The sequence below is a fragment of the Epargyreus clarus genome, unplaced genomic scaffold, assembly GCF_041222505.1.
Source record: "Epargyreus clarus isolate Ecla_fem2 unplaced genomic scaffold, WU_Ecla_fem_2.2 ptg000014l, whole genome shotgun sequence".
In the NCBI taxonomy this organism is placed as follows: Eukaryota; Metazoa; Arthropoda; class Insecta; order Lepidoptera; family Hesperiidae; genus Epargyreus; species Epargyreus clarus.
Window position 1 is genome coordinate 3171903 of NW_027332222.1, and position 27583 is coordinate 3199485.

The 27583-nt window shown below is 38.1% G+C and overlaps 1 protein-coding gene across 3 annotated transcripts in view; it reads right to left on the reverse strand.

Moving 5' to 3' along the window:
- Window positions 1-596: 596 nt before the first annotated feature.
- Cdep (Chondrocyte-derived ezrin-like domain containing protein) overlaps window positions 597-27583 on the reverse strand; it is a 64790-nt gene continuing 37803 nt past the window's right edge. Inside the window, exons 6-15 of one of the 3 annotated variants that reach the window (XM_073079492.1) lie at window positions 23926-24049; window positions 23600-23664; window positions 23117-23295; window positions 22627-22787; window positions 22107-22181; window positions 19251-19414; window positions 18568-18594; window positions 17841-17927; window positions 17611-17704; window positions 597-815 (exon numbers count right to left, since the gene is read on the reverse strand). In XM_073079492.1, coding sequence (XP_072935593.1) covers window positions 743-815; window positions 17611-17704; window positions 17841-17927; window positions 18568-18594; window positions 19251-19414; window positions 22107-22181; window positions 22627-22787; window positions 23117-23295; window positions 23600-23664; window positions 23926-24049 — 1049 coding nt within the window. In that variant the 3' untranslated portion in view covers window positions 597-742. Of the gene's footprint in view, window positions 816-5271; window positions 17489-17539; window positions 17705-17840; window positions 17928-18567; window positions 18595-19250; window positions 19415-20165; window positions 20312-22106; window positions 22182-22626; window positions 22788-23116; window positions 23296-23599; window positions 23665-23925; window positions 24050-27583 lie in introns of those variants that run through there. The other 2 variants (XM_073079494.1, XM_073079493.1) reach the window with 2 other exon arrangements.

Here is a 27583-nt window from a genome sequence, read left to right on the forward strand (position 1 = left end):
AGTTTTATGTACTAGACATACAAATAATATTTTACACAAGCTTTCCGATAAAGACCAATCAATCCAATATTAAAGATTCAATAAAATATATTTTATAGAAATTACAATTATCATCCATACCTATTGTTATTATTTCGCCTACTAAGTGTATCACCCGCGTCGCTCTCTCCACCGCTCAACACGTCCATACTGTTTGTAGACTCTGATACGATGTTTACTGTAAAAATAAAATTATATAAGTAGGGACGCAACAATAATACTGTTTTAATGCTATAGTTATTGCCTAAAAATATATAGATAAGCCACTTTTATATACTTTTACTCACCAGTGACGTTGCCATTGGCTGTGTCGTAATCAATTATTTTGCCCAATCGTTTTCCCAAGTGGTTAATCACATCATCATTGCTGGAGCGTTTATCGACGTTATCGATGCTGCCAATCCGACTATCAACACTGCCAACTCTATTCTTAACATTTATTCGGGTCTCAGCACTTTTAACTGCATCAACATTATCGACGTCATCGACACTCGCTACTCGATTATCGACGTGTAGTCCATTATCGATACAAGTTCGGTTATCGACGTCGTGTATTCCGTTATCGTTGTCGACGTTATGGTTATCGTTATCGGTTGTTCGGTTGTCGTTGTCGTCACGGTTTTTCCTGCAGTTGACAGCGGTGTAACCGTTGGCGAGCGTGCGCGGCGCTATGGGCGTGGAGGAGTACAGCGGCGCGGTGCGGTCAACATCGGAAGTCGGCGACATGCATAGACTCGCTGACGACACTGTATTGTCTTCCTCTGGCGAGGTACCATCTGTTCAATACAACATTTGCTTTATTGTTTGCAACATATTAAGCTAATTTATAAATTTCTTTATTGACATGAAATTATGTAAGATAGTTCGTTTGTTCATAATGATGATTGATCTCAATAAATTTACTGAGAAATTTGCTTAAATTAGCAATTCAATAATTGTACTATTATCAATAGATTCTTAAAATCTACATGCGAATGTACATGCAAAGAAATAACAAGCTAAACATAAAAGGGTTCTAAGATAGAAAATAATTATTAAAAGGCTTAAAAGTGTATATAAGTATTAAAAATTGTGTGTAAAATGTGTTTTATTATGGACAAGTGTAAAAACTGCAAAATAACATTAAAGTCAAAATTAAGAAAAATAAACATTAAGAAAACATTTTGGCAGCCATCGGTTTTATTTGTTTTATGACGAACTGTAATATTACATATTTAATAAAGTCAAGAGTTAGTACTACTTAACTGCAATAGCATCAATTATTTAAAATTTTAGCAACAAACAAATATCTAATGGTAAAATATCGCATAAAAGCAATAACTGCCAATATTATATGTTTCTATGTAAACATAATTTAAATCATTCATTGAAATAAACTAATTCTCTTAAAAAGTGAATTAAAAAATCGAAGTAAAATAACAATTAAAATGCACAAACAACGATGTAACAAATTAAAATCATTCAAAACTTAAAGATACATCAACATATAAATGCAACATCAAAGGTTACCTACAAAGCAAATAACAAACAATATATCTATGTACATAACAAAAATGTAATATACAATAATTATACATAAAACTTACATGTCCATCCCTGGCTGCTTATAAACAAATTGAAAGACAGGGTCGAACTCAATTCAACAAAAAATATAAATATTTAATTGACAACAATGATTTTCATTTTTAATTTATTTATTGTTTAACTATCCCCAAACGCTGGGGGGTAGTGTATTGCGGGGGTACCGTACACTTACATTATACATATAAATTCAAAAAAGGAAGTAACATTCCAATCTCTCGAAACAATAAACAATACACAATACTTGACAATAAAACTGTACACTCCGATGGTGGGAAGGGAACGTAACTTATACAAATAATATATTCTAATAATATTTAACAAAGTGAGCAAACACGATACTGAGATATTTTCATAATGAGGCAGTCGGATTATTTGCGCGCGACTTAGAAATTATCGCTTATCTTTGGTATCTCCCTACTCAATAAAACACGCCACATTGATAGACTTCCAAGATTGTTTAAATAGTTATATCTAAAGTAATATTAGATTTTGCACAGGAGTACCTTACAACAACGTACAACAATAACCACTGAAAAATGGTCCTCACCAACTAGACAAGGAAGAAAGCCAATCAAGCCATTATCGTGCCAGTACAATAGTAAAATCGGTTTATCTCAATTAGTATTATAAGGAAACATATCGTATCAGCATTTTCTCTTATTGCCAGATTGTAGTCTTTAAAAGCTATGTACTTTAAGCAACGCTATAATTTTCCACACCATATCATTACATGTAAAATGAACTAAGAAATGATCTATCAGGTACGTATACAAATCAGTCGTATAAAATAATTATTGCAAGGACTTGAAAGTGACAAATATTAATGACTTACTATATAAGTTTAAAAATAATAGCAATAACAAGTAAAATAATAACAAACCATTAACAATGTTTCAGTTCTTCGAGTTCGTTAAACATTTTTCAGTCTAAAATTACAACATAATTACATAACAATAGATACTAAATATAAATTTATTGCCAGATTCAAATAACAATGATATAAGACGCGTAAAGTGAGGGGTCGACGCGGACTGCACTTTTTGAATGGCTAATTAATAAATTAATGAAAATAAATAAAAAATGGTTTTAGTGCAATTCAAGTCATGATCAGCGTTAAATAATTAGTAAAAGAAATTGTATAAATAAAAAAAAGCTTCTGAAGACCTTTTCTGTGATATTATATGGCTAGACCCCACACTACGCCACAAAATTTTATTGTAACCATCAACCCCCACACCATCGGAACTTACATCACAATGAAATCGTAACGTTACAGTCTATTCGGATTGTACAATCTCAAAAGTCGAAGTACTTAAACGCTAGGAATTATTACTTTAATTCTCAATACCGATTTTATTGCACTAACTAGGGAGGCACGGGAACCTCTTACACCTATAAGTCTAAAATTGTCTCGCTCACACGACCACGCTTTACATTAAACGGATTTTTTATTCGAAACACTAAAAGTGGCTTTCGGAGTATCCTTATTAGCAAATTAAAAAGGTCAATTAAAAAAATTAAACAGAACTTGGCCAGCGAAGTGGTTATGTGGCCTTTAATCTGGTAATTCTAAGGCCAAGTTTATCTCAGTAGTAATGGTAAAGTCCACGCCAAACTTCTAGTCCGCTCTGAAGTTTTTGCGAGCAGGTGTAGTCATACAATTTGCTATGGCGACGCAATTAATTACTATATTCAGAGCATTAATAATTTGTTCATCATATAATTGAATTAAATTGAATTGCATGAACAAATTATTATTCACCTTTTTTTTTTAAAGTTGCCGTTAACAACACGAAGGTATTACCATGTGCGTGTAAAATTGCCAAAATAAAAATAATTTTATCTGATGTCAATTTTTTGTAATTTCCGGAAAAATAAGGATCTCTTTAAAGGCCATTTTAGTCTATCAAAGTAAAAATCGACCATAGATTTATTGACATCCGACATCAAATTGAACACCGCGGCCAGTGGGTACAGGATAACCGACACTATCAGTAACACAATCGAATTCATACACTAAACAGCGGTTTCAAGTAAACATATACACCTAAAATCGTTCATAAGTCACAGGTATACTTTCTAAAAAAGTCGGCAAACAAAGGTCTCCATAGCTCCCGAAAGATTCGAAATAAAATATGAGATCAGTTTTAGCAGCACGATGATGCTCTATTATATCTACTAAATAACAAGTAAGACTAAAATATATAACATAAAACTCTAAAGACTTTATACTGAGCAATTTTAACACGTCATACATCTTATACAGGTAATTATTAAAGTGATGTAGAAGTAAGAAATACAGAAAATAAAAGACGAAACCAGCGAAGGTCAAATGATTGGCAGTAAAATGATTGTACATTTAAAAATTTTAAACGAGAATAAAAACGTAATCAAAAATTAAGTCGCTTTTTCAAGTCATTTTGTCATACAACCTTCGATACTGAATAAAATTTTGTGCTGAGTGGATCTCGACACAGCGCTCACCGCTTGAATAGCTTGAAACAAGAGGGTAAAACGCGATCACATTCTCGAGTGTTCGAGTTATCGCACAAGTTAAGCCACCCGATGAGCCCTTGTAGGTGAGAATGTGAAGGTGAAATATGTATGGGTATGACGTTAATATATTTGATGTTACCTCAAATTCTGAACGCTTTTTTTACATTCATTTACGTGATTGTCATTAATGTAAATTAAAAAAAAAAAACAATCCATCCCAAGCCCACCTCCGCTTGTTATCTTATTCGTTAAAACAATTTAACTAAATAACCATAATATAAATAATTTAAAAGTTGAGCTCATTTGCAAATTTTGTGATATCGTAATAACACTAACAACGTTATAATAAATTTCGTAAAACATATAAATAGGTTCAATAACTCTGACTAGTCATAAATAATATAACAAACATCATAAATCTTAATATTACAGGGTAGCTTTTTGAACTTTGTACGCCGAACAGTTGAATATAAATAATATAAATAAATAGGATTAACTAATATAAATTAGCTTCTATTAAAATTAACTAAAGAATAAGTTTTACTTAATAATTCTATGATAACAAAAAACAATTTGTCATATAATTCTAAACCTAAATAACATGTCAAAAGGGAATTGAAAATATTAATTTTAATTACTACATTATGAGTGAAGGGGAAAGGTGTGGCCTGTAATTGTCAGTCGTACAATCGATCTATACAGCAGTTGTCGTCTGCGAAAGGCGTTGTTTACATGTAACTTTTACATTACAAGTATGCGTTGGGGCTAAGACACTTAGAGCAAAAACACTAAGGATATAGGTAAATTCCTCTGTACGTTAGATTAACACGAATACTATAATTTTAAAGGCATAAAAATCTCAAAACAAAACACACAGTTGTAACAAAATTATCATAATATTCATCTATAATAAAGGCTATTCAAAAAATGTGTAAAGACTTATTTGGCAAAGTTGCAATAAATTGGCAAAGTATTCAAATACATTATTACTATTACATCAAATGGAGTTTACTACTTTATTAAATTTTTTGACCAAAACATAATCATAATACTTATTTCTGCTTTAACATTAATATATTTGAAGAAATGCAACGAATATAATAAAAACAAAACAGATGACTGAAATCGTCGTATAATTGAAATTGAAATTCTTACTGCATAGAAACTAAAAAGTCAGAGGATACTGTTAATCCACACATAACCATTAAAGCTAAACGAGAATTCATTTTCATTATTTAAAGCACAAATCATATGTACAGGAATATAAAAAAAAAAAAAAATTAATAGTTATGCTATCTAATGACGCCGTGAATTCGATGCTTAATAATAAACAATTAAGAACTATTGCTCACGCACACAGATATAATCGTGAAGATAATGATGAAATCTGAATACGAACTACACATCTGACTATTTCACACATTAAATAGTAAACACGAGTCAATATTAAAATTGGATAAAAATAACTTAATAATAATTTGTCAAAAAAATTGAGCAGTATCGGCATAGGGAATTTAGTGGTTTTCCATGCAAAAGGAAATGTTAGCCGATATCGGTAAAATTAATGCAACTATACAATAATGTGCAATTAATAGTGTAATATTAAATGTACACCATAGTAAAGAAATTCCTCGAAACAAAATCAGATCCAGGATCTCACCCCACAAAGTAAATCACAGCCTTTACATTCATATAATACTTCTATGTATGGGTAGTTTCACTAATATAAATTTATCAACCAACAATAATTTCATTAGGAAAAATTGGCACTACATAAACAGTACGTCTTGGGACCTGGGTTTATAAACGTCGGTCAATTAAGGTAAAGACCCAACATAATATATTCGGCCAATATAATGAAACAGTCAAGTAGTAATTGATTTAAGTTGAAAATACACTCGATCAATACACATACATCTACATCTAAATATCTTAATAAGCTAAATGTATGGATAAATCCGCATTAAAGTTTACAGGATAGTAAAGGGTCGTACTATCCGGGATTGGCACTATATATTTTATCTAAATATTTAAAGTGAGGATGTAAATATTCAATATAATAAGTATCCTAATATTAAATACCGATAACAATTGCGTATTAGAATTTAAACTTCGAAACGCATAGTAGCACGCTCGCATACAGAATAATAAACGACCATTCAACAACAAGGGAGTCTAAGACTGGGGAACTAATAATGATAATAATTTTATTAAAATGCAATTAATCATTCTCATCGTCGGAGCAGAGTGGCGGCGGGAGCGTGGAGACGTCGAACTTTTGCTCGGGACTGTCGCTCGAGGCCTGAGAGTCCACATAATGACTAGAATAGAATCTCTCCACGTTGTTCAAACTAAAGCGCTGGTCGAGGTTTCTAGCGTAGTGATCGTCGTTACCATCCCTCCCTTCCATCATGTCCTGATCGTATTGCGGGTAACATTCCTGCGTTTGAAACATGTCGTTATCCTCGTAATGTTCCGGATATGGGCTTCCCCTGTATTGTTCGTACTCGTCCTTATCTTGCGGTAGCTCTGTGTCGGAATAAGCCACTGATTCGCCGCGGTCGAATAAGTAGCTGCCGGATTTAGACATTTTTGGGGCTCTCTTGATCGTATCTATTGGGTAAGCGTAATCGTCTGAGTCGTCCCTATCGCTGGGTTCATTATAGAACACTGCCCTCGGTTGATGCTGACCCGAAGGTTCTCCGAGTGATTTATCGTCAGATTGACGATACCCTGCTGTGGACTTTTGCTTCTTTAAAGATGATTGACGGCTACTCTTATTAGAATATGACATTCTAGGAGGACTGTCTTCCGGCACATAGGGCGGTTCCTGAGTATCCAGGTACGGATGCCGCAGTCGACCTAGCCTGTCAAAACGTGGAAATCCTATTTCATCCTCATCAGCAGAAGACCCAAACCCTTGGAATTGTACTGGCGCTATGTGAGTAATAGGAAACTTTTGGGATTCATATGTTGGGCTTTTGTATTTCGCGTATTCAACTTGTTCATCATCTTCAGAGTAACTAACGGGTTCTTGAATATCGTAATTTTTAGAGTCCGCCTTGGACATTTCTGAAGAACCCGATTCCACTTCTGGGATATAACTATCTGAACATTCAGAACTTTCCATTCGCCTCAATGAGTCGTCAACGGTTAAGAATTTGATAGCTTGATGTTTATCACTCTCAGAAGAACACTGACTCTTTGTAGAGTCTTCCTCTAGGACATCCTGTATTTTTTCTTGTTTTTTACGAGCACCGGTAACCTGTTTCTTGCGCCTAAATGTTCTCATTCGCTCGCGCGCATCTCTTATGACGTCTAATGAACTGTCAGTATCGTTACCACTCGGTGGGCTTTTTAATGATATATTTCGTACAAGCAGTGATTTTTTCACGGGCGCCTTCAGAGGCTGTATGGGAGGAGATTCAGAGCTTAAGCTGCTAGAATAATATGGAGAACATCTAGAGAGAGGTGTCTTCCCAGATCTATCCATAGCTTTCTTTTCGTGAAATTCTCTGTGCACAGAAGGTATTTCTGGTACAGCTATGACCGGTAAATCTGCTGAACTTAGATAATGTTCATGGAAAGACCAACTTTTAGGCTTGCTTCGATATTGTTGTGATGTTTTGTATTCTTTAATTTGGTTTTTGGAAAGAGTTTTGTCATCATAGCTTGCATGCTTTGCCAATGGTTTATAATCCGATCTTATAAACTGGCTACTACTTTCTTCACGAATTATGTTAGAAAATTCTTGACTTTGATATCGCTCACTGTGTTTTTCCTCTTGACTATAAAGCTGAGATGGAACCTCAATATCTATTTCAGGCTGTGGACCTACAACATAAGGCTTGTAACCACTGTCTTCACTTTGACAGCGTGTTGCCGGTCTAGAATATCTGTGAGTTTGTTCCTCATAACTCAGGCTTTTTGGTGGTACTTTTGTATACCGTTCATGAGTTGCGTCGTGCGGGGGAAATCCTTTCAGTCTTTGATCAAATCTCAATACACCATTTGTATGTTTTTGCAAACTACTTAATGAACTAGAACTAGATTTATCTGATTTATCACTGTAACTGATCGACGAAGATTTATCGGTCTTACTAACATACGACGCAGTCAACCTAAGTACTGGCTCTTTTACTTCTTGTTCTTCTTTGGTTGGCGATAACTTAGCTTCATCAGTATCCACATCAGCATCTTGTTTTTCTTCTACATTCGGAACAGACTCTTTTACGACAGTGTCGTCTGACTTAGGATCATCTATTTCCTGTTGATCTTCACGGGCAGTCGCAACAAGAGTATGACTCGTACTAGCCGACCAATCAGATATGGACTGAGCTAAGGTCAGAGTGCTATCACTTTTAGTACCAGAACTGCTATCGACACCTTTTCTCGAAATGGTGGTATCAGAACTGCATAATTTATCATATTTGATATTTTCAGAACTTTTATCCAGGCTGCTACTTTTAGAACTAGTTTCAGCTTGCGAACCTATTTTAGGTTTCGGTTCAGATTTCTTATTTGTATGTGAAACTGAATAAATTTTCGCATTTGCATTTTCTGACTTCTCACTTTTTGGTACAGAGACAGCTGATATGCTTTCAGATGCTGATAAATTTGCATACTGACGAACTGTATTCGTACCAGTGGACCATTCAGATATGCTTAAACATATAGAAGTGTCTTCAGAGTGTGAACTATGTGTACATTTTTTCTGTGGTAAACCAATTTTAACAGTACCATCCAAATCTGTACCAAACGAACTTGTTTCTTCTTCAGAATGGCTGCTGTGGCTGCACCTTTTACAAGTTCCAGCACTACCAACACTTAACTTAGTTACTGCTCGCACTGTTTCTTCGGCATTCGTCTGTGATAGTAGATCATCTATAGAGGTATCCGAATTATTTGAGCCACATGAAAACTTATGAGTTCCGAGTTGAGAAAACCCTTTGTCAAAATCTGGCGATAGGGACTTACTATCACCTCCGAATACATCATCGGTGTATAAATGATCATCTTCAAATATTGGACTATGATTTGTTGGCGATTTCTGGGGCTGACTTATAATGACTTTTTCCTCAAGATTACTTTTAATATTGAAAGATTTGTTTTCGGCACGTGAACAACATGATCCAACATCTCCCATCAAACAAGTCGCTTTGCTTATGGTCCCACTTAAACACGATTTGTCATAATTAGGCACAACACCTTTGTGAAGACATGTAAATTCGTCATGTTTCTCCAAGGGCTCCACCATGTACCCAGATTGATCGTAGGGTATAACTTTAGGGCTTTTTTGCACATCGGTAGAAGGCTCGTTAATTTTCTCAGACTTTGATTCAGGTATATCTCTTTCTAAGTCTTCATCATTATTTAAAGTGTCACTATCGTCATCGGAGCCTATATGACCTTTTGAACTCTCAGACTGTATGGTAACCTTCATAGCTTGTTCAGGTTCGTTACTCATGTAATAAATATGTACTTTTTCTACAATCGGTGTCTCTAAAAGACTTGAAGGAAGTGAGGGCCACTCTTCAAAGTCGCTCGATTTTTGTCTAGTTATTTCAGGGACATCTTTGGGTGAAGCTTGAGGCGGTAATTCTGGTAATGGCCAGTCTTCTGAATCTTGACTTTCACTCGACTGTTTTGATTGTGCTCTCAAAGGACTTACTCTCGCAGAGCTTTCGCCTGATTTTTTGGCCTCTAAAGTTTCATCTATTTTCTTGCTAATCTTTTCGACATCCTTCTTAGCTTCAGAATACATTTCACTTATTTTAGTCTGATCAATTGGAATGTCAGGCATTTCCGCGGATGTTCTTCTATCTGTGTCCGATATGTAGGCAACGTTAGCGTTACTCGGCGGGTCGGAGCTAAGACTAGCCTGATGGTCACTTGAATTTAACGATTCTTCATTAATACTCTCGGACCGCGAACAAGCTTTAGTTGAATCTTCGTCAGCGCTGGTTTTTTCGGAGGCAGTACTTCTTTCTGATATCCTTGACAAAGTTCGCCCGAAGTTCTGACCGTAACCAATAACGACATCGGAAGCAGAGGAAGATGTTGCAGGATATAGGAAATTAACGGGAAAATCATTTAAATCATCTGTGAAATCTGCCTCAGTGGAATCTTTAGAAGTATTCGATGATAGAGGTGGATTTTTAGAGAATGTTTGAAAATCATCTAATAATCGTTGATTATTGTATTCAAAAGCGTCTTTATTTACATTTAAGCTTTCATAGCCATCGTGATCTTGAGGTATCCATGCTTCTTCAATACTGGTACTGTTTTCACTACCTGACGCGCCAAAGAATGGACGCCAAGTTGGTTTTAATTCCTCTCCACGTCGGTATGCCTCACCCAATGACCCCGAAGTGGATTCAGTTGTCTCAAACGAACCCCTAGATTCTACGCTCAAAGATCCTCTCGAATCCATGCTCGATTTTGAAGAGCTCTTTTGCTCGTCAAGGCGCCCCTTTCTTCTTGAAGAGGAATCATCGACACTTAAGGATCCTTTAGAAGGTGTGGTTGTAGTGGTTGTATCCATACTAGACTTAGAAGAGCTTTTTTGATCCGTATCTTTCAGAGCTCGTTTTTTCATGAGTTCTCTTTCAAACGAAGATGTTATAACGTTGCCGTCATCATCAAAGTCTATAGTGGTATTTTGATCTTCTTGAGATATGGTAATAGCAATTTTGGTCTTCTTGACAGTCCTTTGAAGTTCTTTCTTTATATCCGAGTCTTTTGACGCCGCTGATTGACTGGATTCAGACTCTTCAATTACGCATTTACCTATTTTATCTAGAGCGCTCTTTCTAATATTGGGTTTAGAAAGTTGTTCTACCGTTTTATCTATACTTTCAGAGCTCGACTCAGAATCTGTGGGAGCTTTTTGTGAATCTACTTGACCTTGCTTTTCTAATGTCGGTGTAGGTGACTTTCTAGTACCATACTTGGCAGGGCTTCGAGGGCTTTCGATCCGGCCCAGCTCTGGAATTGGTGACGGTGATTTAGAATTGGACTTAGAATGTTCGCTAGATAAAGTATGTTGAGACAATAAATGCTCTTCGCCATACTCCATAGCTTGCTTTAGTTCTTCTAAACACTCTCTATCTTTTTTGTTTAATTTTTCTATATCCTGTGATATACCCAATGGCCTCGCAATTGAACAACTTACACTAGATTCATCATCGATTGAGCTTCCTTTAATGTTGGCACTGGACGGACTAACATCCTTTTCAATACTTGTCCAGGAAGTCGATTCTGAACTTCTTGATCTTTCAGCACTTAACTTCAATAATTCGCTGCGCCTTGATTTAGTTGTCAACAATGCTTTATGTTCAGCTTTTTGTTCAGTAGGTGATATGTCGTTAGCACTTCCTGAACTACCAGTCTGTTCTCCTGACTCAGACTTGTGTATAGATTTGGATAAACTTGAATCAATAAATGGAATATTTTCAACGGTGGGACTATTTTCCTGGGGGGGCGTTACAATTATTTTATTTTTATTTTTAAACTTCAAAGCTAAATCAACCGGCTTCGATTGATCTCTTGCTGCCTTAGCATCACGTTCGGCTTCAGTGTCAGAAAATATTTGTGACATTGATTCATGTTTCAAGAACTCAACTAAACTTGCTGAAGATTCATCAAATGTGCTTTGCGGATCTAGTGGCTTTCTACTTCTGTTTGTCTTATTGCTTGTATCAGAATATGGTAATTCCGTATTTTCAGTGTATTCTTCGTAATCTACAGTCATCCAAGAACCTGTATCGTCACTCTTGCCACGGTACAGTTTCGACTTTTTATCCTTTTTAGAAGCTTGGTCTTGATCTGATGAGCTGTCAGCATCAATATAAGGAAGTGAAATACCCAACATATTGCTTTCATCTGACATTTTTAGTTCACTAACTTCAGTCAAAGATTCTTCCTCACTCGTTAATCGCATTATTTCCGGTTTCTTTTCGGTAAGCATTGTATGTAAGTCTTGAGAACTTTTACTTTCTTGCAGTTCAGTTAACCTTTGCTTGTTATATATGTCAATTTTTCTCCGTTCCATAATAACCGTTTGAGTGTCATTCTCAATGACTGTATGCTGAGAGCTCGTCATCCATTCTATGGAAGAATCGTCTTCAGTTTTTTCTTTGTAACTATGAGATGGTGATACTTCTTTTACTTCAGATTCTTTAGTCGGTTCTTCTTCCGTTACTGTCGAATGTACATCAACTGTTACTACTTCCTGTTTGAAATGCTTATCGGGAATTGATTCAGAAGGTGTCGGTTCCGTAGCTGGCGTGACATAATTTCTATCAAGACTTTTTGACTTAGCCTTAGCATCTAAATGCACATCAACTTTTCTATCCAAACTTTTAGACTTGACACTCGGGTGAACCTTTTGATACACAACTTTTCCTTCAATCTGCTGCTTAATTTCTTGTTTTTTCGACAACGTTTTAGGAGATTTCTGCAATGCTGCCAGATCATCCAATTTGTCTTCCAACGATTGACTTGATTTATCATCCATACTTTTATTTATCTTATTATTTGTTTTTGAACTCTTTTGATCCTCAAAGCTTCGACTAATTTTACCTCCTAGCTTATTGTCCAGTTTCTTAGGAGACTTAGCAATAAAAACGTGATCTTCTGCTTTGCTGCTTATTTTTGTTTCAATTATTATCTTGTCTCCTTCAGTTTTTACCAGAATCTTATCTTCAGGCGGAGGGAATGGTGGCATTGTATCTTTTACAGGACTAATTAAAGTCTTAGTCTGTTTCAAGGCAGCCTCAAACAGCAATTGTTGCTTTTCCTTTCGTTTGGCAATTTCTGTATCACTGTCTTCTTGAGATTTAGTTCTTTCCTTACTTCCACCGCGTTTTACTTCCATTTTTTCAAGAGATTTCGACTTTTCTTTTGAGACTTTCTTTACCGCTTGTTCCAACTCCTGACTCTTAGCACGAGCTATGTCCAAAGGAGGAACAGTAAGAAAATCTGGTCTTTCTTTAAGAGAAGAAGGCAGGGATTTCTGTGTTTGAAGAGATTTAACTCTAGTGGCATTGGTGTCGAGAGATCCTCCTTTATTTAATTTACCACTAATCTTTTGCTTATCATCAGCTTTTGGTTTTAATGTTAACTTCTTCTTTTCTTTTCGCTTTATTCTCTCTATATCAGGCACTATTTGATCTTCACTTAAATCTGATAGTTTCCTTATACTTCCTCTGGGAGAGTTTAGAGAAGACGTCGGTGACCTTGAAGGTGATTTCGATAAAGGAGAACGTGATATGGGAGATCGACTCAGCGGAGACCTTGACGGCGACTTAGCTTGTGATTTAATTTTAGTAATATCATAACGACGTTTAAATGACCGTGGTCGTCGTTGCTCAACTAAATTTTCTAGCAACTTTAGTTCCTCATTATCGATCACTACGGATTTGATTTCTTCAGGTAACTCACTGGATTGTTCTTCTTCAACTTCTTCAATTTTGTCAATAGTTTCCTTCTTAATTCCGTTTACCCTCGTACTTCTATCCTCTATCAACGGCTTTTCTTCTAAAATTTCTCCTTCTTCGTTAATATCCTCAACAGTGTCATCCTTGGAAGAAAACGCGTTCATTGGTGGAAGTCTATGTAATTGTATAACCGGAGTATCCAAGCTCTTCGCTCTACGACTAGCAGTTGGCGAATCTTGCGTAGCTTTCTGTCGTTGCAATGAAAACACGGAACCTTCAGATAAGTTTAATCTAGCATGCGCAAAAAGAATTGGAGTGCCGCCAGTTTTACGTAACATTGGAGATATTAACTCGTCCCGTAAACTCTTCTTTATATCCAGCTTAGTAAAGTCTCTTTTCTCTGGTTCACTCTTTTCCTCAGACTGCGTACGTATGCCAGTAACTTTCTGAATCTCCATGTCAACTAAAAGTTCATCATCAGATTTTAAGAACTCAGTACTTTCTAAAATTGGCGAGGGTATATTTTCGTTATATTCCCAAGTAGAACTCTCTTTGCTAACTTGCTTCAACTCCGGAACTTTTTTGATGGCGACATCATCTTCAGAGCTTGGAATTGAAATTGATCGTTCAGATATTCGACGCAATTCTGTAGCATTAGAGCTAGTGTCTAAAACTTGAGGATTATATTTCGCTTCAAGTTCTGCTAATTTACGACACTGTGGAGGAGAACCTTCTATTTCAGTTGAACTCATTGTTTGGCCTCTGTGCCAAGCCCCTGAAGTAATTTTGTCATATTCCAATTGTAAAATAGGTTCAAGATCTTTCCGCGACTGTGGTGGAGAGAACTCTAGTTTTGGCGCTGCTTCAGTGGTACCAAATACATCATCTGAATCAACACTTTCATCATCTGATGAAAATGACGTTATACGAATTTTATTGTTATTTTTATTTTTTACTTTTCCACAAACACCTTTTTTACCGGTTCCTCTGCCCTTTTGACCTCGTTTTGGTGGAAGTTTTTCCGATTTAGATTTAATGTCAGCTCGCAACTTTTCAGCTGCTGTAAGTGGCTTTGGATCTTTAGAAATTGGAGCCTGAGCAATATTTCGTCCATTAATAGTAAACTTGATATCATGAGGATATTGAGGTTCCTGTCTCATACTATCCGTTTTAGAACTTGTAGCTGAATCGCTTTCAATTTGACTCAATTTTGAGTTCAATGTTTCAAGTAAGACAGAATCTAAAGTTTTAGAAATATCCCTCTTCGGGCTTGGTAAATGTTGCATCTGACAACTTTTGTCCACTTCAAGAGTAACTGGATTTACTTTAGATAAATCGATATTTTGAGTAAATAGAAAGTCACGACTTTCAACTTCCAAATATTTAGATACATGATCCGATTGGATACTGGTTCTAGGAGACTTCGGTGATTTAGGAGATTTGGGCGATTTCGGTGATTTTGGCGATTTTGGAGATTTCGGCGACTTAGGGGATTTTGGTGACTTCGGTGATCGGGGTGATTTGGGGTGATCATGATATTTGCACCTTGGATGAGCGTTAACAACATGACGGCCATTTTGGGGTGGAAGCATAATAATATCGGGAGGCGGCCTCTTATCATCTAAGGGCGATGGAGCCGTCCCATTCATAACATGTCGTTTATGCAAAACGTATGGAATATCGTAACCGTCGTCGATTGATTTTTTTGTATCTGTGAAACCTGCTTTAAACGCATCGAATTCTTTGAAATAATTCTTTGGCAGGTCGAAGGGTGGACGAGCATCCGGATGCCTCGAAGGTAGATCGAAATGCGACCGTTTAGTAGCAATAGGTGGCGCACTCGGAATTTGTCTAAATATGTAATCTTCGTCACTAGATTCAGCTGGTGTTAAATCTATGGACTTTTGATGCATTAAGACATGTCTTCTAGAGTTGACACTGCTAAACCTAGGTCTATTTGCTAAGCTGTTTGGATCACTCTTAGTTCTTTCTACAGTCGGGTGAGTGTAAGGTGCAGCGGTATCAGCTAAACGACTGCTTGAGCTCGTTTCTAGTATCAGTTTGGGATTGTACTCATCAAAGTGCGTTTTAGCCATTAACTCCTCTTTTAAATTTTCTTTTCGAACAATATGTGTGTGAACTTTGCCACGCATCGATTTATCAAATTCTGATAGTAGAATTGAAGGTGTTCCAGATTGTATTGCTGCTGCTTTAGCTTTATTTTTGGCATATTCAATGCTATCCATAGCCGGCAAAATACGAACATTAACATCAGATTCATTAGACGACTCCTTGACTAAATGTGATGTTGGTGTATTTTCTTTGCTGGTCGATCTAGTCAACGACTCAATTTTATCCTTATCAAAGCTGAAAACTGTTTCAGACGAACGACGACGTTGATAGCTATGTATCTTAGCAGCTCTGTTATTATCGATTTCTGTTTCCAGACCCAAAATCTTTTCGGGCCATATATGGGTTGTATGTGGGTGAAGATCCTCTTCCTCAGTAGATATTTCTTCAATTTTCTTTGGAGGGCTCAAATCAGAATAATGGCAATACTGTTCAAGTTCAACATTTTGCAAACTAGCTGAGTGTATCGGAGCAGGATCCTTATGTTTATTATTGCTGGGAAATGTAGAATATGGCGTGGGTATATGATAAAAATTGGGCGATGTAGCAATATTATTGATAAGGTCTTCATGAGACTTATCGAATAGTGTTTTCTCCCTATACTCCGGTTTTTCCATACCAATAAATGTGGATTGTGTATCATAGAAATCTTTGCCTGAATCTGGACTCGACGATGGTGATATCGGTTCGAACGGATCCATGTATGCATTTTGAATACTTGTCACGCTTCGGCGTCTAATACTTATATCTTCTGCGGCTTCATACAGATTCTTCTTACAATCATAGTAATCAGATTTAGAATCTTGGCTCGAAGTTCGGGAACCAGACCGGTCGGAGCTCTTACTTTTCAGAGTTTCGCGCGATTTCTTACTGTCAGTATGATAAACGCTATCACGCGACTTCTTACTAGATTCTGCACTGCTTTTAGATAACTTTGAATCATAAATATCACTTTTTGACTCTTGGCTAGACGTCCTAGAACCGAGAGCCCTTTTAATTTCTTTGTAGAAGTTACCATCCGATCGAACGGATAGCTTTTCGCGGGGCAAGACTCGAGGGTCGTCCAGAAGGAACGGATCGAGTGGGATGTCGTTGTCGCTCTTGTACTTCACGCCTACTATGTTAAGATTGGTCTCCTGATCCTCGCACTCGGACAAATGAGATATCGATTGATCATCATCCGACGGCAGATCGTTGCCGGAGTCCAAGGAGCAGGAGCGAGTGTGACCGACAGAGCCGCGCGGACGGATCCTCGCGTACCTACGATTTTCGGACTCGTCATCGGATCGCTCGATGACCTCGTAGCTGTCGTGCGAGATGTCGTCCTGGGAGCCGCTGCGGACGAAGGTCGGCAGGTCGAGGCGCGGCTCGCTGATCGCCCCCGGGAAGCTGGAGGAGTACGTGCGGCCGATGAGCTCGCGCTGGGACTCGATGGAGCCGCGGTCGCCGAGCACGAAGGCGAGCGTGCGCGCGTCGTCGTAGCGCGTGACGGGCGAGTCCACGCGGCGGCCGGAGTGCGGGCAGTACGCGTCGAGGTCGGCGAGCATGCTGCGCGTGTCGCGCCGGGCGTCGCGGCGCTTGGCGCGGCCGGCCTCGTCGAAGCTGAAGTCGCGCAGGTTGCGGCACGAGGCGCTGCGGCGCGCGGCCGGCCGCGGCGGCGGCGAGCCCGGCTCTTCCAGCAGCAGCGAGCCGCCCGACCGCGACGAGTGCGTCGAGTGCGTCGACGGGCACGCCGAGTACATGTTGCACTGCGACAGCTCGTACTCGAGCCGCTCGGAGGACTTCTTGAAGCTGCACGACTGCTTGGCGAGCACGAAGTCCGGGTAGGCGCTAGAGAGGGGCTCGGCGACGACAGGGCGCGTGGCAGTGTGCGTGCGGGTGTGGGTGTGAGTGTGAGTGTGCGTGTGCGAGGCGGTCTGACCTGGCGAGGCCGGGCGCCCACGAGGCGGCGGAGTGGGTGCGCGCGCGCGACCACTGCCGCGGACATTCACCGTCCACGTACTCTCCGGAGAAACCTAACACGAGCATAACCATATTGTACTACGTACACGAATACGTACAAATTCTAATTCCACATTGTATCTTAATCATAACTTTTGTATTTAATTCACAAGACAATGCAACGATAGAAAAATCTAACAATGTACTTACCAATGGTGTCGTCGTCCGATGAGGCAGAGGCGAACCCTCCGTAGGATGATGATTGACCTCTGCATGGGTCACTACTTCGGGACCCACCTAAAATATGAACGAAGTAATTTATGTATATGCGCCATAATTTTATGCTATTCCGATGATAATAAACATTGAAAATGTAGTACCCAGTGCCTAGTGCATCTTAGAAAGAGTGCAAGATGATAAATCGTGCATGTAACGAGACGCTCCGAAAAAAAATATTCGTTTTTTTTAACAAATTACATTTTAATAAGTATGGACCAAAATGGTAAAACATACTTTTTAATGATATTTAAAACTGACATTAAATATCAAATTATTAAAACATCACGAATGAATAAGTCCACAGATGATAAGAGTGATAAAAATATTTATTTGTTTTACATTCTTCGTTTCCATGTTAAAACAGAGTCATGCTAACCGTTCTGTGTAATTATAGATATATGGCATAGTAACTCATATGCATAAATACAATAAAACCATGATGGATAATTATAATTATCAAAGACTCGATCCTCGGCGATGTTTGAAAATTTTCAATTAATAAATATTTGTCTTACAAAATATTCAATTTCTTTGCCATATAGCTATATTAATTTCAAACTGACAAAAACATTTAAAAGGTCACAACAAAGATGTTAGGTGTGAAAATTGAAAATATTAGACACAGAGATAACAAGCCAATTTCCAACGAGGCTCTTACGATTTGGTCGCTGTACAGTTTTCTGAGCTGAAAGAGAGAAACAAAAACGTTTTGAAGAATTACTTGCGGTGAAATTCGATTGATATGAATTATCAAAAAAATATATAGTGAAAATTCGCCTTACTATGTTAAACACATCTGAACGTTTGAAAAAACGTTCTGAGAATATTAAGGCAGATAGTGTACACCTAACTATCAAGCATGAGAAATGATTAATATCTCTAAACTATCTGTGTACGATGTAGTGTAAATTATCTGGCGATGCACTGCCCTGCACACAGATCTGACTATGTGATTTAATTTTTATTCTAAGCGTTACTCAATTATTTTAAATAAAAATTGCAATAAGCGTATACCGTATTGTGTTTTGCATATTGCGGCGCATAGCTTGTGATTTACGGCATATGTATAGTGTATGATATAGTGTGTAGTGGTATATATGTATTCTTTAATACATTAAAATTGTAACTATAACTAGGTATCACCGTACCAAAATGTAAACTGTACTATTAACGGATCCTAATTGAAAAATTTAATTTATTGTTACATTACCTTAGTATGTTTACTTATAATTAATTTAAATTGCTACGCCCTTATAGGGTTTAATGCCACTGTATCAAAATTTGTAACACCTGTGTGTGATAACTGCGAGATACAATAAAGATTATGTATATGGTGTATACCTTGTCCCTCGTGGCGGCATAGGCGGTAGGAGCGAGCGGCGGGCGATGCGGGCGAGGCGGGCGAGCGCCCTCCGAGCGGCGCCGCGCCTCCTCCGCCGTGTAGCCCTTCATCATCAGAGAGGCCTCCAGGTAGTGAGGTTGCTTGTCCCACTCCAGGGAAATCGCTAAACACACAAACATACTCAACTCATTAAACTTTCACTAAGAAAGCGTTACAATTACAAATTGTTAAAAATTGTTATGTTATAAACTTATTTCCATCATATTCGGAATTGGATAATGCAACATTAACTTAGTGAAACTTGAATCTTATCTAGCCCTACCACTACTTATATAAGAATATAACACTCAACGAGCGAAAAGTCAAGCTCTGTATAGTAATGTTGGTGATGATCCAATCTCAATTATATATTTAAAAGTTGAAAACTAATAATATATTTATTGAATACTAATAATAGACTTCGAAACATTCATAAGGAATATTCAGTTAAGGAGTGAATCAAAACCAACATAAGGTAGAGGATCGACCTTTAAGCGTTAGCATAGAACACTCATGCTATAATCCTCACAATTACATTTTATAGGGAGGACAGTTCACTGTTACCGATTGTCACGTAAAGCGCCTCTAGCGGCGAAAACTGTGAACTGCCCTCCCGATAAACGCATGGAGATGACGGTTCACTGTTTAAGAGTATCACGCAAAGCACCTCTAGAGGCGAAAACAGTGACCTGTTATCCCGATAAACGCATGGAGATGGCGGTTCACTGTTTCAAACTTAAAGCCGCTCTATAGGCGTGAACAGTGAACCATCATCGAGGCGTGCGTACTAGGTTCACTGTTGCCAACTGTCACGTGTAGCGCCTCCATCGGCTCGAACAGTGTACCGTCGTCGCGGCGTAGATCAGCGTACGTACCGTCGGATCCGGGCGGCAGCGGCAGCAGCGGGTGCGCGGAGAGGCTGGCGTTGAGCGCGGGCGGCGCGGCGGCGGCGGCGGCGGGCGGCGCGGACACGGCGGCGCGCGACGACGCGGCCGAGCGCGACGCGCGGAACGACCCCGACCTGCGACAGTCGGACAGAGGATGGTGACCTCGCACACACCAGCTTTTGGTTGTCGACTGACCGACCGGCCCTACGACGCACCGCCACTAACCCGGCTCGCTCGCTACGACACCTACGCGTACCGCTCGAATGTATGAAGCCTATCCTGAGCCTAACGAGAGATTCAATTCCTTGTAAGTGAAAAACCTCACAAATTAAACTTGAAACCCTGTTTGCACAGGACACCACTGATGTTAATGGTGTCCCTTATTTATATCGACTAACTATATCCACCTATTTCTTAAAAATTACTTAAGAAATTATACCTCCTCTGTGGTTCCTCACCTATCAAGAACTTACTGAATAAATAACATTTTCCAACTTGACCAATTAATTTTATTTACATTTAAGTGGCCAAATAATCTTAAATAATATTTTAGTAAACACGATATTCATTAATTGCTATGGTTATACTTAATTAACGTTTATTACTTTATTAAAAGAAGATAAATTATAAAATATATCCAAGATTTTCATAAAAACCCTCCATACTGATTTCGCTTACATATAAATTAAATTAATGAAAATAATCGCTTAGTATAAAGAAGCAATGCTCTTTATAATTTGGAAGGTGAAAAATTTGAAAACAAATCAACAATCTAAAATTTTGAAATAGAAAAATATCAATTCACTACTATTGACAACAATCGAATAAATCAAATGATTCGGAAGGATTTATAATAATTGCAATATAAAAACACAGGGAGGGGTTACCACGACAACCAAAAGAAAATTGTGCAAAGTGATGTCATTCACGTGCGATATGGACAGCAATCGTACATACTGAAGCGTCACGACATCAAGGAGCCGAGCGTGGCGCTGTATGCGAGACAGGTTAACTTGGGATTTTGAATCGTCGAACGCCTACGCACGCCGCGAGGGCGCCGACCCGCGACTGAACGAACGAACCGACCGACCGCACCATCCTCCGACCGAATGTCTGTGTCGTCCGACCGACTACTTCTTAAGGTTTGTTTTTAAATTTTTGGAAGAAGCGAAAGTCTCAATGTATACAGCGCATGCTCGAGAATGCTCGCACCAACCGGTTGGTAGTCCGAACGGGGCCGTAATTTAACATGCAATCGTTTGTATCGTATCTTACTCTGTTCTCAACTCACACAAACGCCCACAAGACAAAACCAAAAGCTAGTGTCTCCCAACCCATGCTGACCACTCACCTTTACTTTTATAATTAACTCATTATCATCTAAAATTGATTACATGTTTAGCCTTCAAACATTATAACTACGTACAAACTTAAATTACTTAAACCTACAACTTCACAACTAAGTGCTATACATTAACTACAACTAATCAAAACACAGCTGTGAAATTTCATTCTCTACATTAATCTCGAGTTATAGTTACATGAAACTTAAACTCAACAAACTAAAGCTTGGTTCACACAAAACACAACATAATTATGAGTAGGCAAAACAATAACACCTAAGCTAAAGCGTTATGATAAATGTTAAATCGTGACCTCCAAAGTTTTTTAAAGTAATCTGAAGTTATTTAAAAAAATAAAAGAAATATTTACAAAAGTCAATCAAATAGAACCTTGCTTTGTTATTGTGTTATTGTAACTGGAACAGAACTTTCAAAGTTTTCATCTTGAGAATGAAATATCACGTTGTATACAAGTATAGCACATTGAATAGCACATATTACTAACTAACAACAAACGCTATGAGCCACTGCAAGCATGCATGGGGTACGTCTACGTCACACAAGCCGGGATCCGGTGTGCACTCACCTTTGGAATGTTTGTCGTTTCACGTAGTTGTCGCGGACGAACTCCACGATCTGTTTCTGCGTTTTGCCGCTATACCTGTAGATAAAAAAGATATTCATGAAGAATATGGCGCATATTTACGAATCTATATTTTTTTGATAATCAAGCATTATAATAAATTAATTGTTGAAAGAATAGAGACTATTTAATATAACATATTATCTTTTTTGGCTAAAGTGAAGCTAGACTGCGCCTGTAGGCCAAAATTACTACTGCTCTCTTCTTTAATTTGGATACATTATCGAAGTAGGCGACTGATGGATTAGGACGGCCATTCTTTAAGACTCAGTTAATGCATATGTAAATATTATTCAATTTTAGAGATTACCCTATTTACCCGAACAAATACTCAAGAAAGTAATGTCCCCTGGATTTTTATTATTATTTAATTATATGCAAACCCACTATTTAACCGCACTGTTTCACGAAATTACAGTAGATTAATTAAGGACAAAGACACAAGCAGCACACAAAACTGTACCTAAACGAGGAGCCCCTGGACATGACCCTGGTCTTGTGCCGGGGCAGGCGCGGCACGCTGGTGCAGCGGAAGAAGCCGTGGTTCTCCACACACTTCTTCCAGAAGTTCTTGCACTCGTTGCGGCCCTCGAAGAAGAATTCCACCACATCGCGGAAGTAACCCTGTGGAGTAACACATTATTATTAAAGTGTTTAATTACAATAAGATATCTTGATTGGTAAATGTTATGTTCGTTCAAAGAAGAGTCTAAGGAAACGATATTTATTTTATTACATTCGATATTGTCGAATAGTTTAATAGAATTCTGTGAATCGCTTTTATTTTAATATTTTTCAAAACTTAAGTAGGTGACAGAAAATACATAAATATTTTTATATGCATTTCAATATATTAGTCGCACTTGCTACGATTTTTTTTATATCAAATTTCAAAGGGTTATAGATTGCTTTGTAAATATAGTTTAGACTATATCAGTTCAACAAGCACTCACATATCCCTCCGGATGCAGTTTGATGAGGAACTTCTTCCTCTTGAAGGATATCTTCCTGATCTTGGCCCAGCTGAAGGTGTTGATCTTGGTGAAGTGCTGGAACACCACGATGCCCATGTGCGCGACCGCCAGGTTCAGTGGCACTCCCTCATGGTCCTTCGCAGGGTGCATCTTGATACCTGGACGGAGAAATCCTTCTTGTAATTATGGAATGTGGGGATAACTACGAATACTTAGCTGCTACAGTTAACTGAGCTTTGTAGCTAGTGTAGTTAGTATAAAAAATATTCTAACTGACAATTTTTAAGTAGCGTCATAGGCTTATAAAATATTATATCATAAATGAATTTTATTTGAAGATACCCTTTTGTTTGACAGCTCAAGTTACATTTCAGAGATATGTACCGGGCAGCTGGTATAGGGCAAGACATTTAAAGTTGTGAGCAAAAACTTGCCAAATACTCATTGGTCATATAAACTTACCGTAAAGTTCGCATCTCCGCGCTGTTTCAAGTAGATTCAAATCCGCTTCCGCGGGACTTTGACCTCTGAAATAGACACACCAATATTTATAATGGATTTAATATAGCTATTCAAATAAATAGATGTCGTACGCACATAACGAACATATCAAAAATTAAAAAATGTATTTGCACGCCACATTATAATTTATCAATTAAGATCAATAATATTAGTATACTAGATTTTACATAAGATCTATTTGACTTATGTAACACTAGAAAACAAATATGTATCAAAAGTTTCATTGTTTACTATATTATTAAAAAGAACAAATAGCATATATTTACATGTGTTTTTTATGATTCTCCATAATCCGCCGTTCAGACTCTGCGTCCTGCCCGGGGAAGAACTTGTAGCCGCTGAGGTACGTGTGGTCCGGATAGTCTTCGGGAACGAAGTCGCCGCACTCCGCTGTAAGTTATATGGCATATTTAGAAAACGGCAGACTAAGTACAGTAAACAAGTAACTACAGAAAAATTGAAGACCATTTGAGGAGTCGCCAACGATTTTTGCCGCCATACAAAATTTGCGCCTATCGCGAAGAGCACCGTATCAAAACGTTCGGGAAAATATAGGTAACAAGGAAATTCTTTGCACATTTTAAATAATACATAGTAACCAGCGATGGAAATAGATTAAGGAATTTTACGGGACTTTGATGCTATTCTGAAAATATCATGAGTATTTTCCTAAAAATAATGAAACAGTATTTTAGGACAGTATGGTAACTCCATCTAAGGTAGGTTCGTGATACAAAATTTCTATTAATACCCTCCATGTTTAAGAAGCTTGCCGTCCGGTCCGAGCGGCGCCGCGGGACGCAGCCACTATGACTCGGTAATGACGTTGTTACGCGCCGCCTCGCGGGAGGCGCCGAGATGAGCTTTCATATTTCATACGTTCTCACACTAGACCCACGCGTACATCTAGCACCTAGCCAATTTTGAACCAAACGTAAACTAGAAGGAGGTATTATTTAAAATACTGATTTAGTACGTAATTTTAGAATTTAACGATATTGTAAGTTCTAGAGTCTTCAAATACAAGACAAATACTGGAAAATTTTACTTAAAGATATCTATAACAATTTAGTTACAAGATTACTTAGCTGTAACCATTAACAATCAATGCCTGGGCTGAGTAGCCCTTCGCGGAGTAGTAGGTGGCACTCAAGTTGCGCCAATGCGGATTTGTTGAATTCATATATTTAAAACATAGCGTATATCTAAGATGTATTATCAATTTTGTCTTTACTAATTACGTAGTTCAAAAATGTACGAGTATATCATGATATATTACCTCTAACGCCTGAAAAATCAAAATTTCTAATCGAATCATATTAGAAACAAATAAGCGTAAAATTGCCTTTCAAACCTCAACAAAGCACGAACCACTAAACAACGTTAAACGGGTATCCGTGAGCACTAAATTACCGTCAAGTAGAACACGACAAGGCTTTTTGGCGACGTAAATACGTAAGTGGATCGGCGGCTTTGACACGCCGTGACTTTCAAATTTCACTATAGACTTAGTATTTCACTGCGACCCTTATTATGCCCCTATGCGGCCTACGGTTCTACTGAAAGAGGTTTGGAACATACTTCATCACGCTACTCCATTAAGGTATAGATGTGCAAGATGGTTTAAATTTAATAAAAAAAATACACTTATATCGAAAGTGCAACTGAACAAGATACGCGTACTTCGCCGACCGAGTGTACTTGACCGACACTAACACATTAGACAAGCTTGATTACACATTATTTAAATATAAGATGTGTGTAAATAAATAAATAATAAACAAATCAATGGCGCTTTACCTGCCGCGCGTGTATAAGCCCGCACGTGTGTCCCTCACGCACACATTAATTCTAATTCGTAATATTTTCGCGACCCGTGGTCATGTGTGTGTATATGAAAAGATAGGACGAAAGTAGCTACGCGCGTGCAAGCATAAACACGTGTGATAGATAAAGTAGCCTAATAGGTAAATCTTATTTTCTGCAAAATATCTATAGATTTGTAGATATCTACATAAGCAGGGTTACGAGCTTTAGTCAGTAGTAAAATAGTAAACTGATTAGAATGTAACGTCTCGATTAGTATAACATTTCCATGTGTTAAGTCACGTGTCCAAATTATTGATTAAAAGCTAACTTTATTTATTTAATCAGAAATTTATTGACTGACCTGTAAAATTAGTACTAAAAAGAAGAACAATAGTAAAACAATATTGCGCAATAACACTCGCCCCGAGCTATTCGTACTTCACGGCTTTGCAGTTTTATTACCGACACTCACCATTCGATTTCGAAAGAGCTCAAATAAAATTTGTGAACAATCCCCGTTAAAATCGCAAAGCTCTCGAAAGTTTTTATGACTGCTGTTATTTGAATTGGCTCGATATTACAATGCAAAAGAATAAATCGAGTTGTACGTACATATGTAAATATTTGCTCAGTGGAACAAGCAGAAGATTCACTAGGAAGTTATAAATAAATATTGTCCCTGTAGTCCCGGGACAAGAATAGGGCTACGGTATCCCCTTCCTGTCGTAAGAGGCGACTAAAAGGGGGCTTCCGGGGTTGCGGTCGGCAAGATTGGGAGGTCGAGCCGTCCAGCAAGCAACTCCGGGAAGGACGGCGGTATGGGTGGTCGCATACCGTCGTAAACACCAGACGGTGTGGTGAGTCCTGAAGCTCACCTCGGAGGAGCCCGAAGGGGCAACGCGTTCAGAGGACTCCGGTTGCGTTCCGTAGGAGATCCCGGAGTCCTCTTGGCAACGCTGAGGACGGCCACCAGGAGGGTTTTAGTACGGTAAGAATCCCACATAACCCCGTGTCGCTCCTACGACACTGGGTACCTTTTGAAGGTTTCCCCCTCGTAAACAAAAAATATATATATATATATATATACTTTTCTACGAAGTTATAAATATACTTTTCTACGAAGTATACAAATATATTTTTATGTAGAAGATGACATTTAGTTTCGTTTAATTGACACTTGATAAGCTTTTAACATCTCTCTTGTTGATGGACATAAAGTTACATTACCCCACAATAAGGAAAAAACACCAAGTTGGCATCAACCTCTTTCATAGATCCCTTCCAGCACAATTACCTATATCCAAACACAATTAACTAGAAGCGTCTCATGTGCCGTCTTGGAGGCGTCGTTATTTAAATAAACAAAGCCCAAACTAATTCGAGAAACACAAGGAAACAACGTAGTAGACTCACTTAAGTTCGCACCCACACCCACTCATGCGGACAGAAACGAAGGCACAACTAAGACTTAACACGGTTACCCGGTAGGAGCCATTCACGTGTCGAGGAGGCACCGTTTCTAAAACGGGAAACACGTGTGGAGTTGAGAAAGGGAGTTGCCAAGTTGTTTTGTTTGATGAAACTTCGTGATTTTTTGCGAGAACTTACAACGCCGCCCAAACAAAAGGGAAAAAAGATTGACAAATAAAGCCTTTGAAACATTCAAGAAAATTTGCGTAGGAAACACGGGTTATGCAAACATATACCTCGAAATAATACCTTTGGATTTCAAATATATAGGACATAGGTAGGTACGGCCAAATAATAACGATTACAAAGTATCTTACATGGGTTGTAGGTTATGAATCGTATGGAAAAAAATAAAAGGTCGTGAAGTGTCATTATATATATTATCCATTGTCGTATAAAATGTTCACATTCCGAACATTCATGATAGCTCTTATGGCGCTGAAAGTCACACACGAGTAAGTGTGCTACAATTAATTGTTCCGCGAAATTTTGATACTTATATCTGTGCAAGATCGTACGTAACGTATACTCGTACGCAAGTTTTCATCGATTTTAATGTATACTTGTTATTTTCACATGTCAGATGTTATAGAACACTCGATTTATTATGATTTTACTGGCCACTTGTCCTTGCAATAAAAATGT